Below are 23772 nucleotides of genomic sequence, written 5' to 3'. Positions count from 1 at the left end.
TTCATAGAGGTTTAAATTAGAAGTGATTACTTATGCAACTGCGGTCATGAATATTTTTCTCTTAAAGCCGTTGCTTCAATATTTTATAATATAAATATAAGAACTATCTCACCAATAAATGTAATTTAATTAAATAGAATGAAATATTAAATTGTCATCGAAGATTTACCAGCAAGTTTTGGGTATTTTGTGTATAATGGTTACTAAAAAATTGTCTCAAATCCGTAATAATTAATGATTATCTATTATTAACCACCTCTAGTGACCAGCTTGCTCGCTCATACTATTGGCTTTTTAGGCTGTTAAATGATTAACACTGAATGAACTTTTTAAAAATTCATCTTGTCATGTGAATCGAATGAAAAGCATGAATTCAATTCTATTAGTTTATTGCAAATGTAAAGTGCGGAATAAAAGCGGATGTGAAAATCCTGTTTTGTAATTAAAAGCACGCAGGTGAATGTTTTGATGAATGAATTTGAATTCCATCATAAATATGTTTTGACTCAGTAACAAATTGAATAAAAATTTATTAAAATTTAGGAAAAAATTGTACGAAGATGGAATTGATATTATTAAAAAGATAATTTTTGGTCTATTAAGATAATACAAAGACCGTTTTTGTAAGCTAATTTCTTTTGAAGAGATAGACAGAAATTTCCCAAAGCAAATAATAACGATTGTCCATAAGGCGATGGTTAAGCAACTTTTGAGCTCATTTAAACTTTCTGTTTGAAACATTTTTTTTTTGGGGGGGGTGGGTATTTTATATCATCTTACTTCTGACAGAATAGACTTTTTGGTGACACGGCGAACACTCTTCAGAGCATTTTTAATAACAATGTGCAGCTCTATTTATTAGTTTTGCGAAGCCCTCATTATATAATGATTCGTTTAGGTTTGACAGTTGTCATTCGGCAATAAGTGATAATTCTTGTGACACGCATGTTATTGTCATATGTGTGTGTGTGAGAGAGAGAGTACTTGTGTTTGTGTTGTTTATTTAATTACTTCAAAAGTAGAGTACTGATTAATTCCAGAAAGTTGTATTCAAAGACAAAATGTTTTTACTAAGAGTTCTTTTTCATTTTTGAAAGCTATTTCTCTGCATAAACCATGTGAATTGTAATATAAAGAAGTCCTGATTTTGAAGAAATGTAAAGAGCTACAAGCAATGTAAAAATATAATTGATAATCTGCATTATCTCCAAAAGAAATAAAGAATATTTTTTCCAGAAATCTGGCCAAATACAGGCAAAAATTTCAACTTTCTTTTCAGTCAACCTAAATCGAAATCTTTGCAGTTTTATTGCTCATATGGTAAATCGATCCGTTTCGTTTTATTCTTCTTCCAAGAAAATAGAGAAAAAAATTAAATAAAGTTCGAATCTCAAGCAAAAAATATTATAACAGGATGATGCTCAAAGCTTGTTTCCACTATCTTTTATTTTCTGAAATTTGGTTTTATTGTATAATATTTATACCGTGCGTACAATAAAATAAACTCCATATCATTGCAAACTATGTAAGCTGTAAATCCAGAACCAAAATAATGTAGAACATTGTTGTAAAATATACTTATAATTGCTTTTAAATATCTATTCAAATTAGAGAAAAAATTTGAAGAGAATAAAAAAAATGAGAAAGTTGTGTAAAAATGATTTTTATACAATAATATATTAGAAGTTATCGAAGATGAATATTTAATTTCGAGAGATTCTTACTTAGTAAGCACCTACAACCGAAGAAATAATCTAAAAGAAGAATTTGGTAGCCCTGGACCGAATGATCTACTGTTTTGAGGGTTTTGAACGATCATGCAGTCACGTTTATAGTAGATTGTACCTTATAAATAATGTTATGATAAAATATAACATCCTATATTTTTTAATATAGTGAAAATTCTTTTTGTAAGTGTACATAACTCTACTTTAATAAAATTGTTCCATCCTTTCTTTCATTTTAACTGGCCATTTATAAAAAGTGAAAAGATAATTGAAATACAACCATACCAATGAGACTTGATTACGCTTTGTATTTGAAGCAGATCCAGCCTATTTGTCTATTGTCAACTCGTTTGGGTCATAGAAGATGAACGCAAAATTCCCGGACAAGCCTGGTCAGAGCAGATTTCCGATGTTATCTCCATTAAAACATTTGAATGAACTTCAAGCTGATTCATTGCGGAAGCGATAAGTGAAAAATAGTTTCTCCGTACTCATAATATCATAAACATTAATAAACCATCTGCTGCATTTAGCCCAACTACGGCCTTGATTACCATTTATAATCTAACGTAGAGATAGTTCAGTTGATAACTGGACAAAAGTGACATTACTAGATGCGGAACTTGAAGAAAAGAAGAGGGAATAAAAAGAGTGCAGCTTGTACGTGATCGGGGTTGCAAGTGGATTTCTTTTACCAGACTGGAACTTGGCTAGTGGCCGGGCTTCCGATCGGCGTCTACAGAAAACTACAGGTGTGTTCGGAAGGTTGGGTGTCAAGGAGGGTCACGGACGGTGGTGGTGTGAGTGACCCTCTCTTTGACCGATTGACATTCCTTGAAAGGCAGGAGGGTTCTTTATATTTTTGGTGTAAGAATTTAAGGACTGGGTAAGGTATTAAGTAGTAGTGTTTTGGTTTATTTCGAAAAGGCATAATGTACCCGAGTCGATTGAAATAAGACAAAGTCACATGTAATAAACGCTGATTTTGATTTTTTCCCTCTGAGAGATAAAGCTATTATATGAAAAATATGCGATTTAAAGAGAACATTGATTATAAGAAAGTTTTTAACTTAGCTACTTAAGCCTGACGGTTTCTTGAATAAGAGGCATAGTAAAATCTGTAGCAAAACAATCACACGTATCTAATATATAAAAGTGAATATTGGTTTGTTCGTATTTTATGCGCTGCCGTACCGTTCATCCGATTGCGATAAAACTCTGACAACTTATTTCTTGCACTTGTGGGAAGGTTATAGGAATAGTACGATTATTATGTCTAAAGTAAAAAAAAAAAAAAAAAAAAAAAAAATTTTTATACTTCTTTTTATATATCATTCAATTTCAATGAATGTATTCATTGTTGACAAGAAAATAAATATCATCCTTTCTCTCATTCCTGGGACGCTGTGGCCTGGCAATAAGGTCTCGGCTCGTGAGCCATAGGGTTTCAAGTTCGAGACTCGATTCCACCGAAGAAACATCGTGTAAGGGGGTCTGTTGCGCGTTAAATCCGTCAGGACCAAACATCCTCACGCTGGTGTGGAGAGGGGGGTACCAGCTAAGGTGTCGTCCTCGTCATCTGACCGCGGTTCAAAATTACGAGGTCCGTCCCAAAATAGCCCTAGTGTTGCTTTATGACGGGACGTTAATATAACTAAACTAAACTAAACTTCTATCATTCTTAACTAAACAAGATAGCTATTTCAAATTTCAAACGATATTTCCAAAACATTTCTTCTGCGGCAGTCAGCCGGGCTACCAGAGGGTATCAGCTATTGGATATTTCTAGAAATAAAATAATTTTTTGTTTCATGGTTAAACAATTATTTTACAAAGGCTTAAAGCGTTTAAACTATTTTTATATTTATTAATTTATTTTACTTGACTCTTTTAATATGTTGTTCTAATCTACAAAATTATGATTACTGAGTTATTCTTTTCATGCACATTCATGCTCATGATTTGAAAAATTCTTTGATGATTTGATTGATTTTAAGATTTGATTTGATTTGAATAATTTCAACGTGATTCTCTTTGGATCTGTTCTCTACCAAAAGCAACAGTGGGTTAATTAATCTCGATTTAAACATTTACAGCATTTCTTTAAACTGTTTTTATTTCAGTATCTGCAATAAGTGTACAGAATTGCGTTCATAGTGAGCATATTTATTTTATTTTTTGTTACTAAATTTCATTCAAAGCTTTTCCTCTTTACAGAATCATTTAAAGAAAAGTGCTGTGAATTTAAGACCTATTACATTACTAATTTATTAAATAGAAGGCACTAAAATCACTTTTTTTAGAGCAGATTGGTGACCTAAATTTTGCTTTTGATCATCTTTCTGTAGAAAAAGATTTCATAAATTCGTTCATTTTCAATGACGAATTCAAAGCCATACTCACTCAACGGCATTCTTTATGTCATTAAATATCGCCTTTGGTAGAAATGTCTATCACGGAAATATTCCAGAATTAAAATTGCCACGGTTAATTTATTCATTTCAGACAAAATTCCATTTTTAGCATGGTTCGATGTCCTATGTTTCCTAAGATATGTTCATTACTAGCGATTAAATTAGCATTCATTTTTTCTAGATCGTTTATTGGTCTGGTAAAGGCGAGACAACCTTCTAATTTTTTTGCTGCTAGCTATAGCCCACACTTAATGTAAAGCTTTTATTTTTGTTTCGCAAGACGAGATATATCTAATGTTTGATAAGCATCCTTGAATTTCAGATACGACCTCTGATTGTTACATTTTGCTAAATACTGTATAAAAAAGTTGAATTTATTAAGTGAAGAATGTCTACTTGTTTTTTATTTGCATTAGAGGTAACTCGAATCTCTTTATAATTTTATTTTACAAAGCGAAATCACTTTAAGATATTTCAGCTTTACAGAAATTGTATGCCTATAAAAAAAATAGCAGTGCCTGAGTTATTTGCTAAAATGTATGTTTATCGAAATCATCACTTGTGTTTTATTAATGGCAATAAATTATACGAATTAAATTCATTTTAAGCTGAGAATTAATTAAGCTAATATTTTGTTTTATATTAATTTACATAATACATATATATGTAAACATAATATTAATTAAATTGATATATCTCGCACATAATATTAATTAATTAATATTATGTACGAGAACCAATGTTACTCGATCCTTATTTTTAATAACTCAAATAAGTTTTAGGTCCTTTTTTAACTTTTTTTAAAAAAGACATATTTTCTATTTTAACCATTAAGTGTTTGAAGTTCATTTATAACACTAAATAAGTTATGAAATCGTTTTTGAATGGAATAGATGACAATGCAGGTATCTGAAATTGTAACATTTTATATAAATATACTTGTGAATTTTATATAACTCAAGCGATCTTAACCTAAAAAACTTAATGCAAATTTCTTAATTTAAAGAGTTAATATTTTGTATTTTGATGATGCTGTCTTTCGTTTTTATTATTAGTTGATGATTTTATATTGTAACAGATTTTTTAATGTTTACGTTCAGAGTATATATTTCTAATTGATTCAATCTGATAGTTCAACCTACGCTATCATATTTTTTGGCTCAAACGATCATTTAAGTAATAGTATCTATATAATTTTCCTCTGTCTGAGTTTCATAAAAGAGATCTGGGAAAAAGAAAGTGAAGATCTTGGCCGTTCGGATAAAAGGCAATTTTGATTCAATACTAAATCAAAGCTTTTTTGATTGATTTTAATTCGATAAAATTTATACACTGCCATATTACCTGTATACCTCGTGATGAGATTATTATACGATATATGTGCTATAAAAATTATTCATAATGTTGTGCAGGATAGATTGTTAAAACAAAAATCTCAAAAGTATAATATTTTGAAAACAATACAAAGAGGAAATAAAGAGTAATAAATATTAGAAAAAAAAATCCTAAATATTTATGAAAAAAAATATCGTGAATCTAATTAAAATTCCTATCAATGATTCATGTTTCTTTCACTTTCATTTTGAACTAATAAAAAAAATATTAATAAAGAACAATGCGGAAATTCTAAATTCTAAATATTCTATTTTTTAGTATGTTGATAAAAGAGTTATTTTAAAAAAACTTTTTTTAATTTATTGTTTACATTTTAAGATCATACGAAAGAAGATTCTACCACATTGTCATAAACTTATTTATTACAAAAATTCCGATCCTGCATATGCAATTTCGATTCAGAACATATATTAACCGCTGTATCACCTTTGTGATATTTTCCGCAATCTCTACCTTTCTCTCTCTCTCCTTTTTTTTTTTTTTTTTTTTTTTGTTAATTCCGAAACCACCATAGGCGGGTGTGTGTTAAAGGAGTGAATAGGGGAAGGGGAGAGAGGTCGTCCGATTGAGGAAATGCGAGCTTTACCCGGATTCTTACCGTTCGTTTCCTGTCCTGGCATAAAACAAACGGGGGGTTTCTACTCTGGATGTTAGGAGGATTTCCTACAGCTGTTCTCGACCCCCTTATTTCAATTCGGTTGTGGAGTTTTCTATGCTGCGATTCTGGAGAAGGAGGGGAGAAGGGGAATGCAAGAGGCGTGAAAAAAGGGGTTTTCTAGTCCCTATTTACCCCATTAGTTTTCTAAAATGATTTAATTTTGACTAATCTATTAGATTGGTAGTTCTCAATTTGTGATGATACTCTTCCAAAAATAAAAATTTGTCTAATTTATACTCAGTAGATGTAAAGAACTTGTTGAATGTGTAAAGGACTTAAGAAATAACGGTGCTGTTTACTTCATTGTTATCGCTTTAATACTTTTACAGAGAATTTTGACTTGTATTTTTTACTAGAAATTACGAAAGGTTAAAAAAGTTTTACTATTTGATCGTCGTAATAAAGTAGAAAATAATGATCGAATTGCAAAGGAGTTATTTAAGGAACTAAGGTTTCTGATCTTGATCAGAATTTTATGTTGTTTGTTTTATGTTGAATCAAAAGCTACAATTGCAGTCTTATAATATGACTTACTAAAGCAGTATAAAAAATAATTCTTATAAGAATATAAGAAATTTCGAAGCATGTAGACGATGGTTCAAATGAATGCTTTTCAAACGATAACTTCTCCAATGTGATTTAAATAATTTGACTGTTTAATTATTTTAAGAAATGTCACTAATGTTAAAGTATAATTATTTGATAAAAATAATTTAATCAATCAGTAAAGTATTTTTGCAAACATAAATATGAAGTGATACGAATAACTTTTTTTCCAACTTGGGGCATATAATCATTTACTAATTTAGAAATCTGATTAATGTTGGGAAATTTGTCTACGTATTTCATCAATATTTATAGAAAAGAACCATTTTTATCATGATAGATGTTTAGAAATAGTAAGAAATTAATTGCGCTATTATGGAATTTTTGTATTTTAAAGTGAAGGATTATTACATATCAAAATCTATTTAATGCATGGCTGTGAAATCTATTGGAATCGAGAAAACTCGATTATTTTAGATATCATAATGATTAAATATTCATATATTTTTAGTTTTAATGAGATCTTTTATTTTATGAATGGAAAATAATTTTTGAAACAATTTATTTTTTATATTAATCTAAAGTAGTACAATCTGTAAATTCTGCATTGCAATTTTATTAATTTAAATTTATTAAATATAAAAATTTTATACGAATCTCAGAGATTATATTCGTTTAATTCTTCTTATAAATCTTAAATTTCCCCGTGTTCGAATGAAGGTATTTAGATTTTAAATGAACCAGTAAATGAAACATACTTTGTATTTTTTTTTTTTTTTTGGCAAAATATAATTTTGATCGAATTTGGTGAATTATAAGCCTATTGCTTATAATATTAAAAATTAATTTTTATTTCCAAAAGATAACCAATATAGTTTGATGGGTGCCAAATTAATTTAAAAGCGTGGTACATCCAATAATTATTAATAGAATTTTTTGTAAATTATGAAGATATAATGTTAGATAGTTGTAAAACTGGTTGCGATTCGGAAACAAAATAAACAGACGTAATAAGCTGTTTGAAAGGGGGGGGGGGTGCCGCATCATCGACGGGTGCCCGAGAGGGAGAAAAAAGAAGGGAGAGGAAGGGCAAAACGACACCTGTATCCGACACACACAGGGTCGGTCTATCCGACGCACGTGCCGCCGCAGTTCCCTCCCCCCCTGTTGGCTCACGCTTATTGGGGCCAGATGACACTGTACCCCCCCCCCCCCTATTTCTGATCAAAAGGGGGTAGGCGGGCACTTCCGAAAAACCCCTCGGTCTCTTATTGGAGGAAAGGTCCACCTGCCTGTTCAGAGCCTTGAAAAGTAGCTGGATGGAGAGAACGGGATTCAGAAATCTTCCGAACAGAGTTAGATGAGGAGCCAAAACTAGATCCTACTAGTGTCCTTTCCTCACCGAAATCGAATGGTCGCGTGCCGTGCCTGATTTACGCTTTCAGTTTCGTTTTCTCCTTTCTTTTTGGATTTTATTGCTCTCCAGTAGTAAACTCTGAATCCATTATGCCACGAGCGTTTCTAATTAAGAAAAAACAGCAGTGTGCCAAGAGTGGTATACCTCTGTCCAGGAGTGTCTGGACAGATGATGATTCCATCGAAACAGAAGATATGGATAATTCGAGATACCAATCTGGTTTCGCGCCTCTCACAGTTGTCACTTCAGGTAAATTCATTTTCTGACTTCTCGTTATCCGAATGAATATCTTAAACCTTTTTTTTTCCTGCTATTCTATCAAATGAATTTTTTTCTCTTATTCTCTGTGTACTATAATTTAGATAATTAGAAAATATACATACGTGTATAACAAGGCTTACATACATATTTTAAAATTATAGCAAGGTTTAATTTATAAAAGGAAGAAAAAAAAAATCAGAAATTTAATTAATTCACGTTTGAGGTCTTTAAGTTTTCCATAAGGTGCAAAATGCTATCTAACATTTTTGATAATTCGTTATTTTTAAATCTTAATCGAAGAAATTTAAAATAGCCAAATTTAATAACAACAAAAGACAGGAGGAGAAATAATATGTAAACTACTTCTCCCTTTTTTAAATTTCTGCATTTTATGTTTTAGAAAAAAAAAAAAAAAAATGACAATACGATTTTGCATATTATTTTTTATTTTATTATTTTTATTTATTATTTTTTATGAGCAGCAAAGTTTTTCTTTAACAGAATTGCGCATTTCTGATATCTATTGAAAATTTATTAATTTACGCGTTATGTAATAAGTTTTTAACACTTTATGATTATTTTTATTTATTAGACTTGAGAAAACCTTTTCTCTTACAATCCTCATGACTAAATTATAAAATGAACTAACATAAAATTAAATTTGTATAAAATAAAAATAAATATCCGATATTGTTGACTAAAATTTGAATGATATGTCAAAATAAAGTAACCGGTCTCATTTTCAGTTTTGAATAACTATTTATTACTTTTCAATGATATCGGAAATATAGAAAATTTCTAAATATTTGTATTTAATAACAAGATAAGAAAGAATAATAATTAGAAATGATATTTGTATAAGAGCAAGTAACTTAAAGAGAATATATTTGAAGAAGAACAAGATAAAGTATATTTGAAAGTAAATATTTTAGAATTGAATAATATGTTATCTAATAATTCTGATAATATTTCTGATATATATGATGTTTTATAAAATTGATGCAAATTAATTTTAAGATAAGAATGTATAGGGAGCTAACCGCTTTTGCTACCCCCAAAATAGAAAGAAGAGAAGGAAAAAAAAATGATAGAGAATTCTAAGAAAGTTTAATCCTAAATTTTAATAAAGTTGTTTTAACAAGAAAAAATACTATCTATTTCTTTTTTCTTTCCTTTTTTTTTTTTTTTTTTTTCAAATAAGCCCAAAAATTTAGTAAATACAGAAATATACAATCTATCAAGTTGAAAATTGTTCTTTTCCACCCTGATTTGTTTCTGTTTATTGTTTTATGGGTTACCCGTGGTTGTCAGACCATACGATTCCACAGTAACCCAGAATTTGCTTATTACATTTTCGTATGCAGTATGTGATATCAAAGTTATTTCTATTCTAAGATTGAAGAAGATTTATAAGAAGAAAATTGTAGTTTAAATCCACAGATTTTCTATATAAGCAAAATACATTACATGAAATTCATATTATTATGTAATTTTATTTTAATGCAAATTCCAGAAAAGAAGGTATTAGTGAATTATTTCCTAAAATATTAATATTTTTCGAAATAAATTGGTGACATATCTTCTTGGGAAATAAATGGAATTTTCGGATAAATATTATATTTAATTAAAAGAAATCGAGGTTGGATTTTATTCAAACCCTAACTTGAGACCAAATACTTTTATACAGATTAAATTAATTTGTCTTTCGATATTTTTTAATTATATGTAAAATCAAAGAATATGTTAAATAATGGCAGTTTTAATACTGTAAATGAATACAATATTATAAGTTAAATAATCAAATTTGTAAAAATGATTTTTGTAAAAAAGTCATCTGTCATATCATTTTGAAGGAAAGAAACACTTCTAGAAAAATTAAGTTTGTAATTTCGATTAGAAAATGCAGTGAAATGATTTCTCTCTTTGTGTTCAAAATAATTAAAATATTCATAAATTTCAAACTTTATTATATTTTTTTTTCTTGAGAGTGTATTAAAAGAAAATTTCAATCGAAAATGTGCAATTTTCAACATGCATTAAGCTAAAAAGTAATGTAACGAACTTACTAATTTCTTTTCCAGATTTAAAATGTCAACTAAAATTAAATTCTTTTTTTAAAGTTATATGTTAGGATATTTTCTTCTATTGTAATTTCACAATATTTATAAAATATAATAGCTTTGAACATCGTTTATATTTTGTTAATTATTAAAAACTGCTAAATAATAAGATTTAAAATCTGATATTTCATCTAAAATGTATTTATTTATTTTTATTAGAAAATATAGATTAAAATTATTAACGAAGATACAAATTTTTATAATTCGAGAAGTATCCAATTAAAAAAATCTTTTAATAAAATCAATTTTTGAAAAAGCTTTTGAAACCAAATTTATTTATTGTCTGTAGATTAGCAAAAATTCTTAATGTGACTTTTGAATAAGTAAAGGATAATTTACATCATCATGTATTTTTAGCCCTTAGAACTGAGAGATTCTTTTATTATTCATATTGTATAACAATTAATGTAAGGGAAGTATTTTTTTAATAGGCATGTAAAAAGCAGAATAGTTTTTGTAAAAGAAATTCTGAATTGTAAATCAAAAATAAAAATTAATTAACTCAAAATAGACCATTGCGAATGCTTTATATTAATGTAGTTAGGATTTTTTTTTTTTTTTTTTTTTGCAAAGAATGATTAAACTTTCGTTTTATTTCGAACATTATGAAAACAGAAAGAAAAAAAATCATGATTATTTAGTATGCACTTAAAAATAATTTAATAATTTCTATTATATATCTTTGATGATTTCTTATAATCAAAAATTTGCATATTACGATCGAGCAAATATAATGAGTGGTAATATTTCATTTTAAAATAATTTCTCAGTATATTATAAACTGTATCGAAGTTTTATGAACGGAAAATACATCTAACCTTTATCAAACGGACCATTATCTTATATTCTTGCCTTTACATTCGTGGAAGAAGTTAATAAAGTTATTACGAATATGCAATATATTAGCAATCTCAAAATGAGATAACTTTTATATTTCACAATTAGTTAATTAAATTAATTAATTCATAATTTATTATGCTCTTAACTGAACAGGAATTTAATAAAATATTCATATCATCTTTGATTATGTGCACTAGACAATAATATAAACAAGAATTAGTTTTCATAGGACATCTTTATTCTAGTATTCACATCTTGATATAAAATAAATAAAGATAAAAATAATTTAATAATTGCCATATAACTGATTTCAATTCAACTTTTTAAAATCTGAATTAATTTAAATTTATTATTTTAATTTAATTAAAAGGATTTTATGGTAAATATAATTTTACAATTGAAATAATTTTAAAAGTCACAACTAATCTATTTAAATGGTTGAAAACCAGCCAGCTCTGGGCTATTATTTATCAATCGGCATTCTTCCCCTGTCAAATAAGGCAGGGAAGCAACCTGTATTGAGAACTTGTTTTTTCCTTTTTTTGTCTTCAGACATCGGAAGACGGGAAGGGGAGAGAGGGGGGGGGGGCACGAGAATTTAAAGGAAGGCTGGTGGTTGTAAAGCGTCGGTATCATTGTTGTCGCATTCCCAACTTCCTTCAGGTCGCAGCGGAAGCAGTGTTTCCGACGACATCAGGTGCTTCTGTGGTGGTTTTCCCTGCAAAAGATGACCTCTATGGGGTTCCAAGGTGTCTAAAAATCAGAGGAAACTCCTCAGGGGGATCAAGTGAATGAACCACACCTCGGGGTGGGAAATAGGGATCCCTTTGGCTTCCTGCTCCACTGACAGAAAAGCACAGGAAAGACTGGAGAGAGGATTGCAGACTTTTTATTTTTTTGCTACTACCTTCCTCTCCTGATTCTTGACTGAGATCCTCACAACCTTGAGGTTATGACTTTGCGACAGGTGGTGGTTTGGTTTTTAGGTTTGCATTTTCCCTTCGTTACTCATTTCGTGCAATATTAGATGGGAAATAAATTGTTTTTGATTAAGAATTGGAATTATAATGAGCATAAAATAATAATATACTTTTATAGAAGGTTTCATGGGTGTTAAAAATATCAGTTGAATAAAGAAATGCACATACATCTCTCACTGTCACATTAAAGAAAAACATTACTTACTTTGTATTGAGAACAAGAGTTTAATATATATTTTTCCAAAAATACTCTTCTGCTATTTTTAAAATCCTTCATTAACAACATAAGAAACAACTAATGTAATATTTGTTACATTAAATACATAATATATTAATCTGCAGAAGATTTAAAATGTTGCTTTTATTTTGCAGATGCCAAAGGTCCTTACGACTTGAGTATGAAACCCAAGAATTTTGATGAAAATTCCAATGACAGCGAGCCTAGGTTAACAATATCTCCAAGGCCAAATATGAACTTGTCTCAGCATCCTCCTGCAGCTCTAGTCGCTCCAAAGCCAATCAAACCTACTCCAAAGACAGCTGAAGAAATGGCTGCAACCAGACCACACTGGCAACGCCAAATGATTTCCCCCTATTTGCCATATAACTATCCATTGTATGCCTATCCTGGAAGGCCTTCTGAGCTGTATCCTTACAATAGTAACCACTATGCGCCTCCTAGCCAAACTTCTCTGGTTCCTCCACCGCTAGTGCCTTTGGGTTCAACTTCTCCCAATGCTGATCGATATTCTCCTAACAGAGAACGTTACGAAATCGTCCACAGGATCAATCCATCGAATAGTCCGTCCCCTACCGCAGTCTACCCTGGTTGGTACTCTGATGGTCAAGATTCCGGTCTAGCCTCCTCACCAAGTCCCAGCTCTGAGGATGGTGAAGCTGCACAAAAGGCCAATCCTACGAGGTATCAATGCCCTGACTGTAACAAAAGCTACTCCACGTACAGTGGACTGTCCAAGCACAGGCTGATGCACTGTGCGACTCAAGCCAAGAAGTCTTTCAGTTGTAAATACTGCGACAAGGTTTACGTTTCTTTGGGTGCTCTCAAAATGCACATTAGAACCCACACTCTGCCCTGCAAGTGTAAACTATGCGGCAAGGCCTTTTCTCGCCCATGGTTATTGCAAGGACATATTCGCACTCACACAGGTGAAAAGCCTTTCTCTTGCCCTCACTGCAGCCGGGCCTTCGCAGACCGATCCAACCTCAGGGCTCACCTTCAGACGCATTCGGAAGTCAAGAAGTACAGATGCAAGACTTGCAGCAAAACCTTTTCCAGGATGTCCTTGTTGCTGAAACATGAGGATGGAGGCTGTGCAGGTGCTGCTGCTCAGCAGCAAAATCCTCCTGTTGAAGCAATGAGTTGGAGCTCTGTTGACCCTGTAGATGCTGCCAAATAATTGATAACTGACTGTTATTTTGAATGAATGTGCGTGAGAATGAACAGTCTTCTTTAAAATGGTTCATCAATACGTGTAAATGAAAAGAGACTGTATAATTTAAGTGGTATGAATGAGAAGAAAAAAAATCAATCCGAACCAATTAATTTTACAAAGTGATTATTTATAAAATTTTATTTAGAATTTTTTTTTCTGAAAAGAAATAAGTGGTAGTTTGAAACTATAAATCCATTTATTGATTTTCTTTATATGTTTTTAGATTTGTCCCTATATGTACCTGATGTTCAATAGGAAAAACTTCAATTCAGGTATAACAGAGGAGAAATGTAATATATATATATATTTAAAATGTAAATTAGAAATATATTTTTCTGCATATAATATAGAGAATATAAGAATTAAATTATAATTGTTTTATGCAGAAGAAATTTTGATTCATCAGAATGAAGTTTAGACTGTGAGAGAGCTGTACGATTGAATGAATGTATGATATTTATATTTATAAAATTATGAGAGTATACTAGTCTTTTAGCTAGATCTACTTGAAACACATTCCAGAAAGCTGCATTTATATTTATAACTGATAAATCTGCCACTGCTTTCTTAGATTTATAAACTTGACTTTGGTTTTCTTATAAATTAATTTAAATTTTATTTTCAATAAGACGTTTTATCTTAAAAGTTTAAAAGAAAAATATTTCTTTAACAATAGAAACAGATAATTTCAAAAATCAAATCTATTTTATTAATACATTCAAGGAATGCAAAGAAAATTAATCTACTAACCATTTTATTTTCCAATTACTTATCTTTCCTTCAATGCTAATTCGAAATGTAAACATTGTGATGAATTTTTCATCACCCTAATTACTCGTATTAGAAGTGAAAAGAGAAAAATCCTTCGGGTTGTATTGGGTCCTTCCGGCGACAAGACTACCTTTTAATGAAGTCCTTGTTAAATTTCGAATGCTAAACTCTCCAAGCTACCTGTCCACCTGTTCTGGTTTTCCTGCTACCTTCTGATTCGGAAGGTCGTTGATGTGTTGTTTGTGGCTTAGGAGGCGTCACCTAGCCTTGCACCTGTTGCACAGGAATGTTCCATTAAGGCGGTTCAAGGTTCAACCAACGACTTGTTGTCTTTGACTGTTTCTCTCTAATTGAGCCTCCCCTCCAGCTGTGCCGGTTCTGTTCTCATCTCTTCTAACTTTCATCTCGAGCATACTGACCTACATCAATTTTCAACTTAGGCAGATAAATTCTCGAACAACCACCTGGCGCACAAACTTTCACAACTCTTCATGGAAGCATGATCTTTGCAGTCTAAAAATTCCCCATAATTCCCCATTTAAGTTGATAAAAAAAATATTATTGGTTTTTACTTTGATCTATTTAGTCTCTAATGTAATATTTAGTATAAGATAATGTTCCAAAATTATTTTAAATTGATAAAATAACCTTCTTTTAACAATTCTGTTTGTTTTTTCTTCTAAGTGCATTATTAAAAATAATCAAAAATTCAAAATGACTTCTTTAATGTCGGTCCGATTCCTTGAATTCAAAATTTTAAATTTATAAGCTGGCAAACAATATACTTTACGACATTTTCCATTAAAAATGCACTTTATGCCATTTTTTATTTTTTATTTTTAAGACCTCAAGTCGGAAATTTTAATACAGTACTTTTCCGAGTATCCGGCCTAAAGTGGTGGAAGGACTGACTGGATAACAAAAACACCGGACAGGCCAGAGTTCTGCGAATCTATTTCTTTGCCCACCAATACTAGAAAACAAAGATTTTATATCAAAACTCACTTTTCACACTTCAGTACCAAGCCCTCCATTTATCTCAATGTGGACGCAGTCGCTGCCCATTGAATCATAGAAGCAGTTGCGGTTTGTCGAATTAAAACAGAGGGCTCTGTACTGGTAATTTATATTAATTTATATACTGCACTGCATGATTCAAGAATTTATTAGAGAAAAAGTAAGTTAAAGGCTATAAACTTTTCACATTTTAACATAAATTCTGTAATGCCTAACTTAAATGCAGAAAATGTAAACAAAATCTTAACGTAAATCGTAAGCATAATTCTAAATTCTACTAATCGTAAGCCTCAAACTATTTATTTTTCACTGATAAATGATTACGCAGATATGAAAAAGTAACCTTAAGATAAGAGTCAAAACTTAGAGTTTTGAAGTCTTTAATAGATGACTTAATAAACGCCTTGCCTTCCTCATTTCATTACGATAAAAGAAAGCTAAGCCGGATACTCGAAAATGTACTATAATTCCTAAAATTATGAGGTATTATTAAGCACCGGCGCTGGTTAATTTCTGTAACGAAATTTCTCTTTAATTAAATTAGGAACAATTATTCAGAGAAATAATTTTAGTCCTAACTAGCACCCCACATAAACATTCTTTGGTGTATATCATTATTTTTTACTGTGTGCACAATGCTCCAGGTTTTGCGATACAAGTAATAGCTCAATATTACTTTTAATATGTATATTAGAGTACGTATACAGTTTTATAAAAAGAAAAATATAAATGCCTTATCGTGAATTTAAGTGCCATTGCTTACTTGAGAAGTTAAAAAATTAATGTGAAGTCAAGTTATATATTTTGTAAATATGTGTTTGTGTGAAGATGTTATAATCTATTGATAAGCTAGTCAATTCTATGTGTTACGTGTGGCGTCATTTTTTTTATATATATATATATAAACTATGTTTGTAGATTCTAAATATTCCAATTTTCAAAGTGAATTCCGTGCCATGATCTTCCTTTCACCAATATAATGGTGAGCACTTCGTCACATGCTTTAGTCATTTAATTTAGCAATTAGAAAACTAGTAATGTTCACATTTCCTATTTTGAAAAATCACGCAATTTATTATTAAGTAGGGCATGTACTTTGGTTTATTTTCAGCTACCTGAATAATGATGCTTTGAATAAGTTACACGATGGTTGGTATATAAATTGAAATAAAAAAGGAAGATGTAATATTCAATTTTTATTAATTGTAAAATAAAATTCATAGTGCGTTTTGAATGGGTTATACCCAAAAATAAATATTTTCAAAAAGCAAATGTCACTTATTGATCAAAAGTAAAGTTAATAATCTTGAAATTCGATGTGAAATTTAATTTATATGACAATAATGAATAATTTTTTTTCTTGTAAAAACAGAAATTTGTATTTTCAAACTGAAATTCTTATTAAATATAGTTAATGAATTATATTTTATTTATGACAGAGGAAAAAATTTCAAATACGAAAAGTTTTCTTCTAAAAATCTTTTGATTAATATTTATAAAAAATTTAAATATTCTTCGAATTATGATTCAGATGACATTTTAATGTTGTTTTTAATACACCTTCTTATTCAAAGCATCACTTTCTTTTTTGTTTCTCTAGCACAAAATATGTGTTTTCAATCATATATTTTCAACTATTATATATTTAATGCCTTTTGTTTTTTCGTGCTTTACATGCCTTATGGTGTAAAGTAACCTATGGCCTCAAAAACAGCATATGTGCCTTTTTTCAGTGCCTCTTCCTTTAATGTGAAAGAAAACAAAAAGAGGACCGTTTTTCAAAATATTGTGCCTCTGTCAATCCGTCTGTAAGCAAATCTATGTTAAACCGACGTTGCTTGTTATAAGTTGATAAATATCCTGTGCTTGAAGCCTCAGGTATTATTTTGATGAAAATGTTGAATAGTCATTTTTATGTATATAGATGGACGACGATGCCGTTGCACTTGCTCACAGTTTACGTTTTTCCATTGTTCATCAATAAAATATTTTAAATTTTATAAATTTGTCTTTGATTTCTTTTTGTCTCTGTTGTTATAAAAATGAACAATACAATTACAACATAGATACAATTACAAAAATCGCTCAAAATGCAGATACTTAAACCTAGAGCTATTAAATAAGATAGACAATTATTTCTAAGATAAAGTGTTCGAAAGAGAAGAATTTTTTTTTTTAGTTTTAATTTTTTTAAAAATAAATATCAATCGAAATTCTAATATTTCTTTCGGTAATTCGCACAAAACTTTAAAAAATACTTTAAAATTTAAAAAAAAAATTTTTTTTGGTGATCTAATTTTATTTCTGCAAATTTTTCCTTTCTGTTTAAAATACTTCAGCTATAATATTTTTAGATATATTTTTAAAAATCGCTTTTCACTTATTTAGTTGTTGTTTTCATACATTCAAGCGTTGCGATGATATTAGACAAATTTTTTTATACCCACTTATCGTTGTTTATATAATAAAGAGCACATTCTTAATCGTAATGTACGCATAATAATCAAGCTTGAAATCTTTTCATGTTATGATGTTTCCACCAGAGAACTGAATCATTATAAAATTTTATTTATTTTTTCCCCTGGAAATGTGACTTTTTCCAAGAATTATGAAATAAATTGAAGAGAAAAACTATTTACTTATTAATTTTGTTAATAGTCAGGCTAGCATGACTTTTGATTAAAAAAAATGGAGTAACATACACAATCCAGAAAACACGAAACTCCAAAAGATTTTCATAATACAGAAATATTAGTTAGAAACTCTAAAAGATTTTCATAATGATTAATATAAAGTAATATCTATATTTCATATTAGATATTACTTTCATATTTACAGATACATTAAAAGTTTGAGAACAAAGTTTTTATTCAAAAGCTTTTCAGTTCTAATATACGTCCCAGAGATCAGACTTCATTACCAATTAAAATAAATAAATTTTACTTTTAAATGGATTAACGAAGAAAAAATTATTTTTATGTGAGATTTAAAATTTTAATCATGCAAAAGTTTTATTGAAAGGGTTAAAGAAAAACTTATTTCAAGAAAATCTATTACCACAAAGTATTACATTGAAATATTTAAGAAGAATACTTGAAGTGTCATTTATAGTATTTCTAAAAAGAAAATATGAAACCCATTAAACCATGAAATATTTTATTTTATTGGAATATTTTATTTTAAATATTCGCCTCTCTAAATATTATGTTCATGGAAAAAAAAAAAAAAAAAAAAACAGAAAGTGTTTCCAATTTACTGAAATTAATGTCATTTACATTCAGTTTTGGTACGTGATGCTTGAAAGATATCTTCCGAGCTACTACAGGAATTCAGTTATCTGATTCCTTTTCTCATTTTGTTTAAAACTATTTACTTTTACTCTGAAGTTAAGAATCCAAATAATTGCTGAGCATGATTTTATCAGGGTAAATTTAAAATGGGCTGATGATAACATAAGTGAGCTCCTTAAAAAAATTCTAATTAATAAAAACGAAGCGATCATAAAGAAAAAACAAACAGCTACGCAAAAGAAAAAAAGAAAAAAAAAAAAATACTAAATTTTTGTTCAGGAATAGTCAAATTTAGTAACTCTAGAATCAACAAAGTTCTCTGTAGAGTGTTTTAAGAGATTTTTCAACATTTCTTCCTTCTCTTGTCAGCATTTTATTTGTTTTTTCAAAAGAATGCAGAAGTATTGTAACTGCACTCTCATTTCTCCCGTTGTTTACGCTTTTCACGTGCTGTATCTTAATTCATCTATTAAACATATTTAACATGCTTTATCTCTCTTTAAAATCTTGCACATTTTAAAATGCCATTTTTCGAATAAAGATTTTATAGGAAATTAGAATCGCTTGTCATAACACTGTAGCATGATAATGTTTTAGATTTGTTCCTTTTATCTTTATTTTATTTTTAGTACTTATTCTTAAATATACTGTACAGATAACGCGTACACAATAAAATGTATTTAGTACTATTGAAGAGCACATGAATATAAATCCAGAGAATAAAGTAATGAAACAATATACTAAAAATATTTTTAAGAATTTATTAAAATTAAAGAAAAAAATATGTAGAAATAAAAACTGTATCACTGAAAAGCTTAATTTTTGCATTTGAAACTTGTGTGTATGTGTGTAATGATATATGTGCAATTTATTTAGGAGAAATGTTAAAATTTCAATTAATATTTAATTAAAAACCAAATTAAAATTTAGTAAATCAACTTTTTAATGAGTATTTATTGCTCAAAAAGTCAATTTTAGTAACTCTAAAATCAACGAACTTCTTTAAAAAGTATGTTAAAGGATTTTTCTCAAAATGCCTGTGACAACGTATATAGGATATATTTATATATATATATATATATATATATATAACATACTAACTTATAAACGTTTATCTTCTTAATAGATACAGATTTTTTTCTCTCTAAATAACAAATTCCTGTTCAACACTTCAAAGTGCTTCACCAGTTTAATTTTGGAATCCACTATATGTGCTGAAAGCAGAAAACTGAAATACAACTGCAGTTAAATGCAAAATGATAAATAAAATTATATTTATCTTGTGACTGTGACATCTCGTAAAATGTAGGAACAGTACAGGTAAGTATATTAAAAACAAAAAGAGAATGCACATTTATTACTGATAAAAACAGACAGTATTAACTTATTTTACATTGACAGCTGAAACTCAAAAGTGAAGACGGAAATGCTTCAGCCGTAAAATAGTGTTCTAATTAACTCTGTAATTTAATTCTTTTTCATTTAAAATAAATAGTATCAACAAATCCGATGAATAATTCATTTCTTGAACTGTTAATTGAAGCATAATTAGTCATCAAGGTTTAAAGAACGATTGCCTTTCAAAAACGGTCGAAAGCCACAACCTGACCTTTTTGTTGCTTTTAGAAGAATGGAACTTGCGAACAAGAGGCGAAATTCAGTTGGATTCTTTTTCTGGCCAGATGTTTCGAATATGCTTACTTGCCTCAGGCTTCGTTTTATTTCTTTGTTTGATTTTTCACTTGATTCAACATTCATCATCAATTTTATCTTCGCAACATTTATGTATTGCTACGGAAGAAACTGCAATGCATATGAATATATGCATTAGTAAGTAAAATTAGAAGATTAAGCTTTAATATAGATGACTTTGCGTCGCAGAATAGCTGGGACAATTCTGTTCTTGCCGCCTTTGTTCCGATTTTAAAAGCATAGAATATTTATGTAAGATTTAAATAAAATTTCCCAGAATTTCCTGATTTTTTTTAAATATAAATTATACAAATTTATATTAAAAATTTGAAAAATGACATTTATTTTATCAAATTTTAAGACCTAAATTCTAAAGACCTCTGAATGCTAATCACACTTAGAATATGAAGCCCTATTCAGTTGAATTAATACTGCAGCTCCTTTAAATATTTTAATTTTTATCTTATATAAGTTCGTTATCATTAATACTGATATTAAAATGATCGGGCTGCCAGATTTTCAACTTATCATAACGCTTTAACCCCTTATTGTTATAACTATGACTCCCATGGTAAAAGATAAGAGAATTCTAATTTAATTAATAAATCATCATTATAAAATTTCAAGTTTAAAATATACCAAGAGATTCATGTGTGTTTGTTTACGTACATGTGTGTGTAATTATTTTTGAATTAGAAATAATAATCAGGTTATATCGAAATACTTAGAGAATACAATGCATAATTAATAAGTATATTGTATTTATGAATGCAATCTATTCAGTACTTAATTTTGATATTTAAAAAAATCCTATCTACATTTGTATAAATTTTGCGAAAAAAAAAAAAAAAGATTTTACTCTACAGAAAAAAAATAAAGAATTCATTTCATAAAAAATTATTTCCATACAAATTATGAATGTATAAATTAACTGGAAAATTTGATAACACATTTAAAATACATTCTTTAGAATAAAAATAACAAGTAGTATAGTGCTTTTAGAAAAAACACTCCTTAACATTAATAACAGGTTAATTTTTAATTCTAAGGAGTTCCATGGATCCCCAAAATCACTGCATTTAAAAAGAAGGGGGGGGGGGAGCATGTCATGCCCGTAAAAGTAGGGCCTAGCTGCTCTAACGGTTCCATGTCCCATTTTAAATAAATGGATCCAATACTTTCAACTCCCCCACGGTAGTTTTTACGCTCTTTCCCACCACCCGTGGGAATTTTGGCAGAAACCAAACGACCATCCCCTACATTTCATTGGCACCGCGGATCGTTTGCAGTCGAAGTTCTTTGTTTACCAAAACCGGTGAGGACAAAAGGTATTCCGATTACAGAGGGAAAAAGCGTGGTAACGGAATCGATTAATACGTGTGGGTGAGGGAGACAGAGTAGGCTCGATCGCGCTGTGGGTCATTTTGCAATAGAGCACAAGCCCAATCAGCAGGTAATCGAAAACGGAACATATTTTTTCCTTCCCCCTCTTCCATTTTCCGGCGAGGTACTGGCGTAATTAGGGATGCGTCCAATTGTTTCCTTCCTCTTGTCGCATCTGCCCTTGTATTTCGCGTGGCACTCCCCCCCCTCCGTGAAACCCCTTCTGAGGGATAGAAAACAGGCTGGTTGTAGCTGGTAGCTTATTTTTGAAAGATTTGAATCTTAAATTCGAGATTGTATTGCAAGGCGATGTTTTAACCGTAATTTGTTTATCTGTAATTTAGCTTTTACAATTTCTGTTGCTCTAACTATTATATAGAAGCCTTAATTTCTGTTGCTATAACTGTTATATAGAAGCCATCATATATTCACAATCCCACTCAAAAATATATTCAATATCATCGCAATTTACTGTGTAGAATTGTAGTTTTTTTATCTTACTTTTCTTTTTTGCAGGAAAAAAAAACCCAAGTAAGTCTTCCAAAAAAAACCTGAAATTGAACAGCATGAGAAGCAAGGATAATTTTTGATAAAAATAAAAGTAGTTAATGTAGAAATAATTGGTATTAAAATGTTGTGATGTGATCTAAGACAGTGTAAATAGCAATAATCAATCATTAATCAAGTATTTTTTAACCATTATTCCAACTAGAATGTCCAACTATTATGTCCTTAATTTTAAGCCTCTTACAACAGAAACATTTGCCACAATGATGTACTGCATGGGATGATACACATCCCATTTGTGGCTTTTCCTTGATTTCATCTCTTCACTCTTGTTAAGTTTAAGAAAAAGCACAAATAATTACATGCAGATTGCTGTGACCTAATCATTAACAGAGGAAATATGAGCTTGGCTATTTGGAATTTAAGTTTTTCATTTCAAATGATATGTCAATAGTGGAAATATTACTTAAAATTTAAATGGTTAGTGAGGTGTAAGGGCATGCTCACACACAAATCTTAAAATAAAAATAAATAAATAAATAAAATGATTTATTGAGTATCAACTTCAAAAAATTATTCAAAATTTAATAAAATATAAGATATTGAAATCAGCAATTCAATTCTTACCAAATAGATCTGTCACTTTGTCGGTTAAAAGTCTTGAAGTTCTGACAACAGGATTGTCACTTTCATCGTATTTCTTTTTCCACTCAAAAACCTCTGAAAATAATAAAAAATTCACATAAAACAATTGAACCCAGAAAAACATCACAAGTAAAGATGAATTTAGCACCTGAATTGCTACAAGAATTGATTTAAAGAATGCTTTAAAATATTTACAAAAATTGAAAGTAGAGGATAAATAGTAATGAAATAAAAATGGATTACCGAAGATTTTATTTACTTATTTTTGAATTTTCTGATGTTGCAAAAATGGTTTTTATACATTGATAAAAGTTTGAAATTTCAATTAATTTTTAATTAGAATTGGAAACAAATAAAATTTGATATTTTTGATTATTGAAATTCTTTTTTCTTGCATGCGAACAAGAAATTGTGTCTGTTTGATAAATTAACTAACCAGAAATAAAAGGAATATTTATTCTTCATCTAACCTATTCATAAAATCTATAGAAATTTTCCAAAAATTAATTGGAAACAAAAAAAAAATGTATAAAACAAGTAGATTTAATCGTAGCTTCATTATGTCTGTATGTATATAGATGAAGACTAAGCAATGGTTCAGTATTGAAGGGCAAATTAAAAACTCAACTAATTTCGAGGAATGGAATTTTAGTGT

General features: G+C 29.4%; 1 protein-coding gene across 1 annotated transcript; it reads left to right on the top strand.

The window, feature by feature from the left end:
* Positions 1-8092: 8092 nt before the first annotated feature.
* LOC129964276 (zinc finger protein SNAI2-like) lies at positions 8093-17550 on the top strand. The gene is made up of 2 exons (XM_056079028.1): positions 8093-8406; positions 12731-17550. Exons 1-2 carry the CDS (start codon positions 8247-8249, stop codon positions 13774-13776), a joined length of 1206 nt encoding a protein of 401 aa, XP_055935003.1. The 5' UTR covers positions 8093-8246; the 3' UTR covers positions 13777-17550.
* Positions 17551-23772: the final 6222 nt, after the last annotated feature.

The sequence above is a fragment of the Argiope bruennichi genome, chromosome 3 (genome assembly GCF_947563725.1).
Source record: "Argiope bruennichi chromosome 3, qqArgBrue1.1, whole genome shotgun sequence".
NCBI lineage: Eukaryota > Metazoa > Arthropoda > Arachnida > Araneae > Araneidae > Argiope > Argiope bruennichi.
The sequence above is the reverse complement of the archived record's forward strand: the minus strand, read 5'-3'. Positions and strand labels throughout refer to the sequence as shown.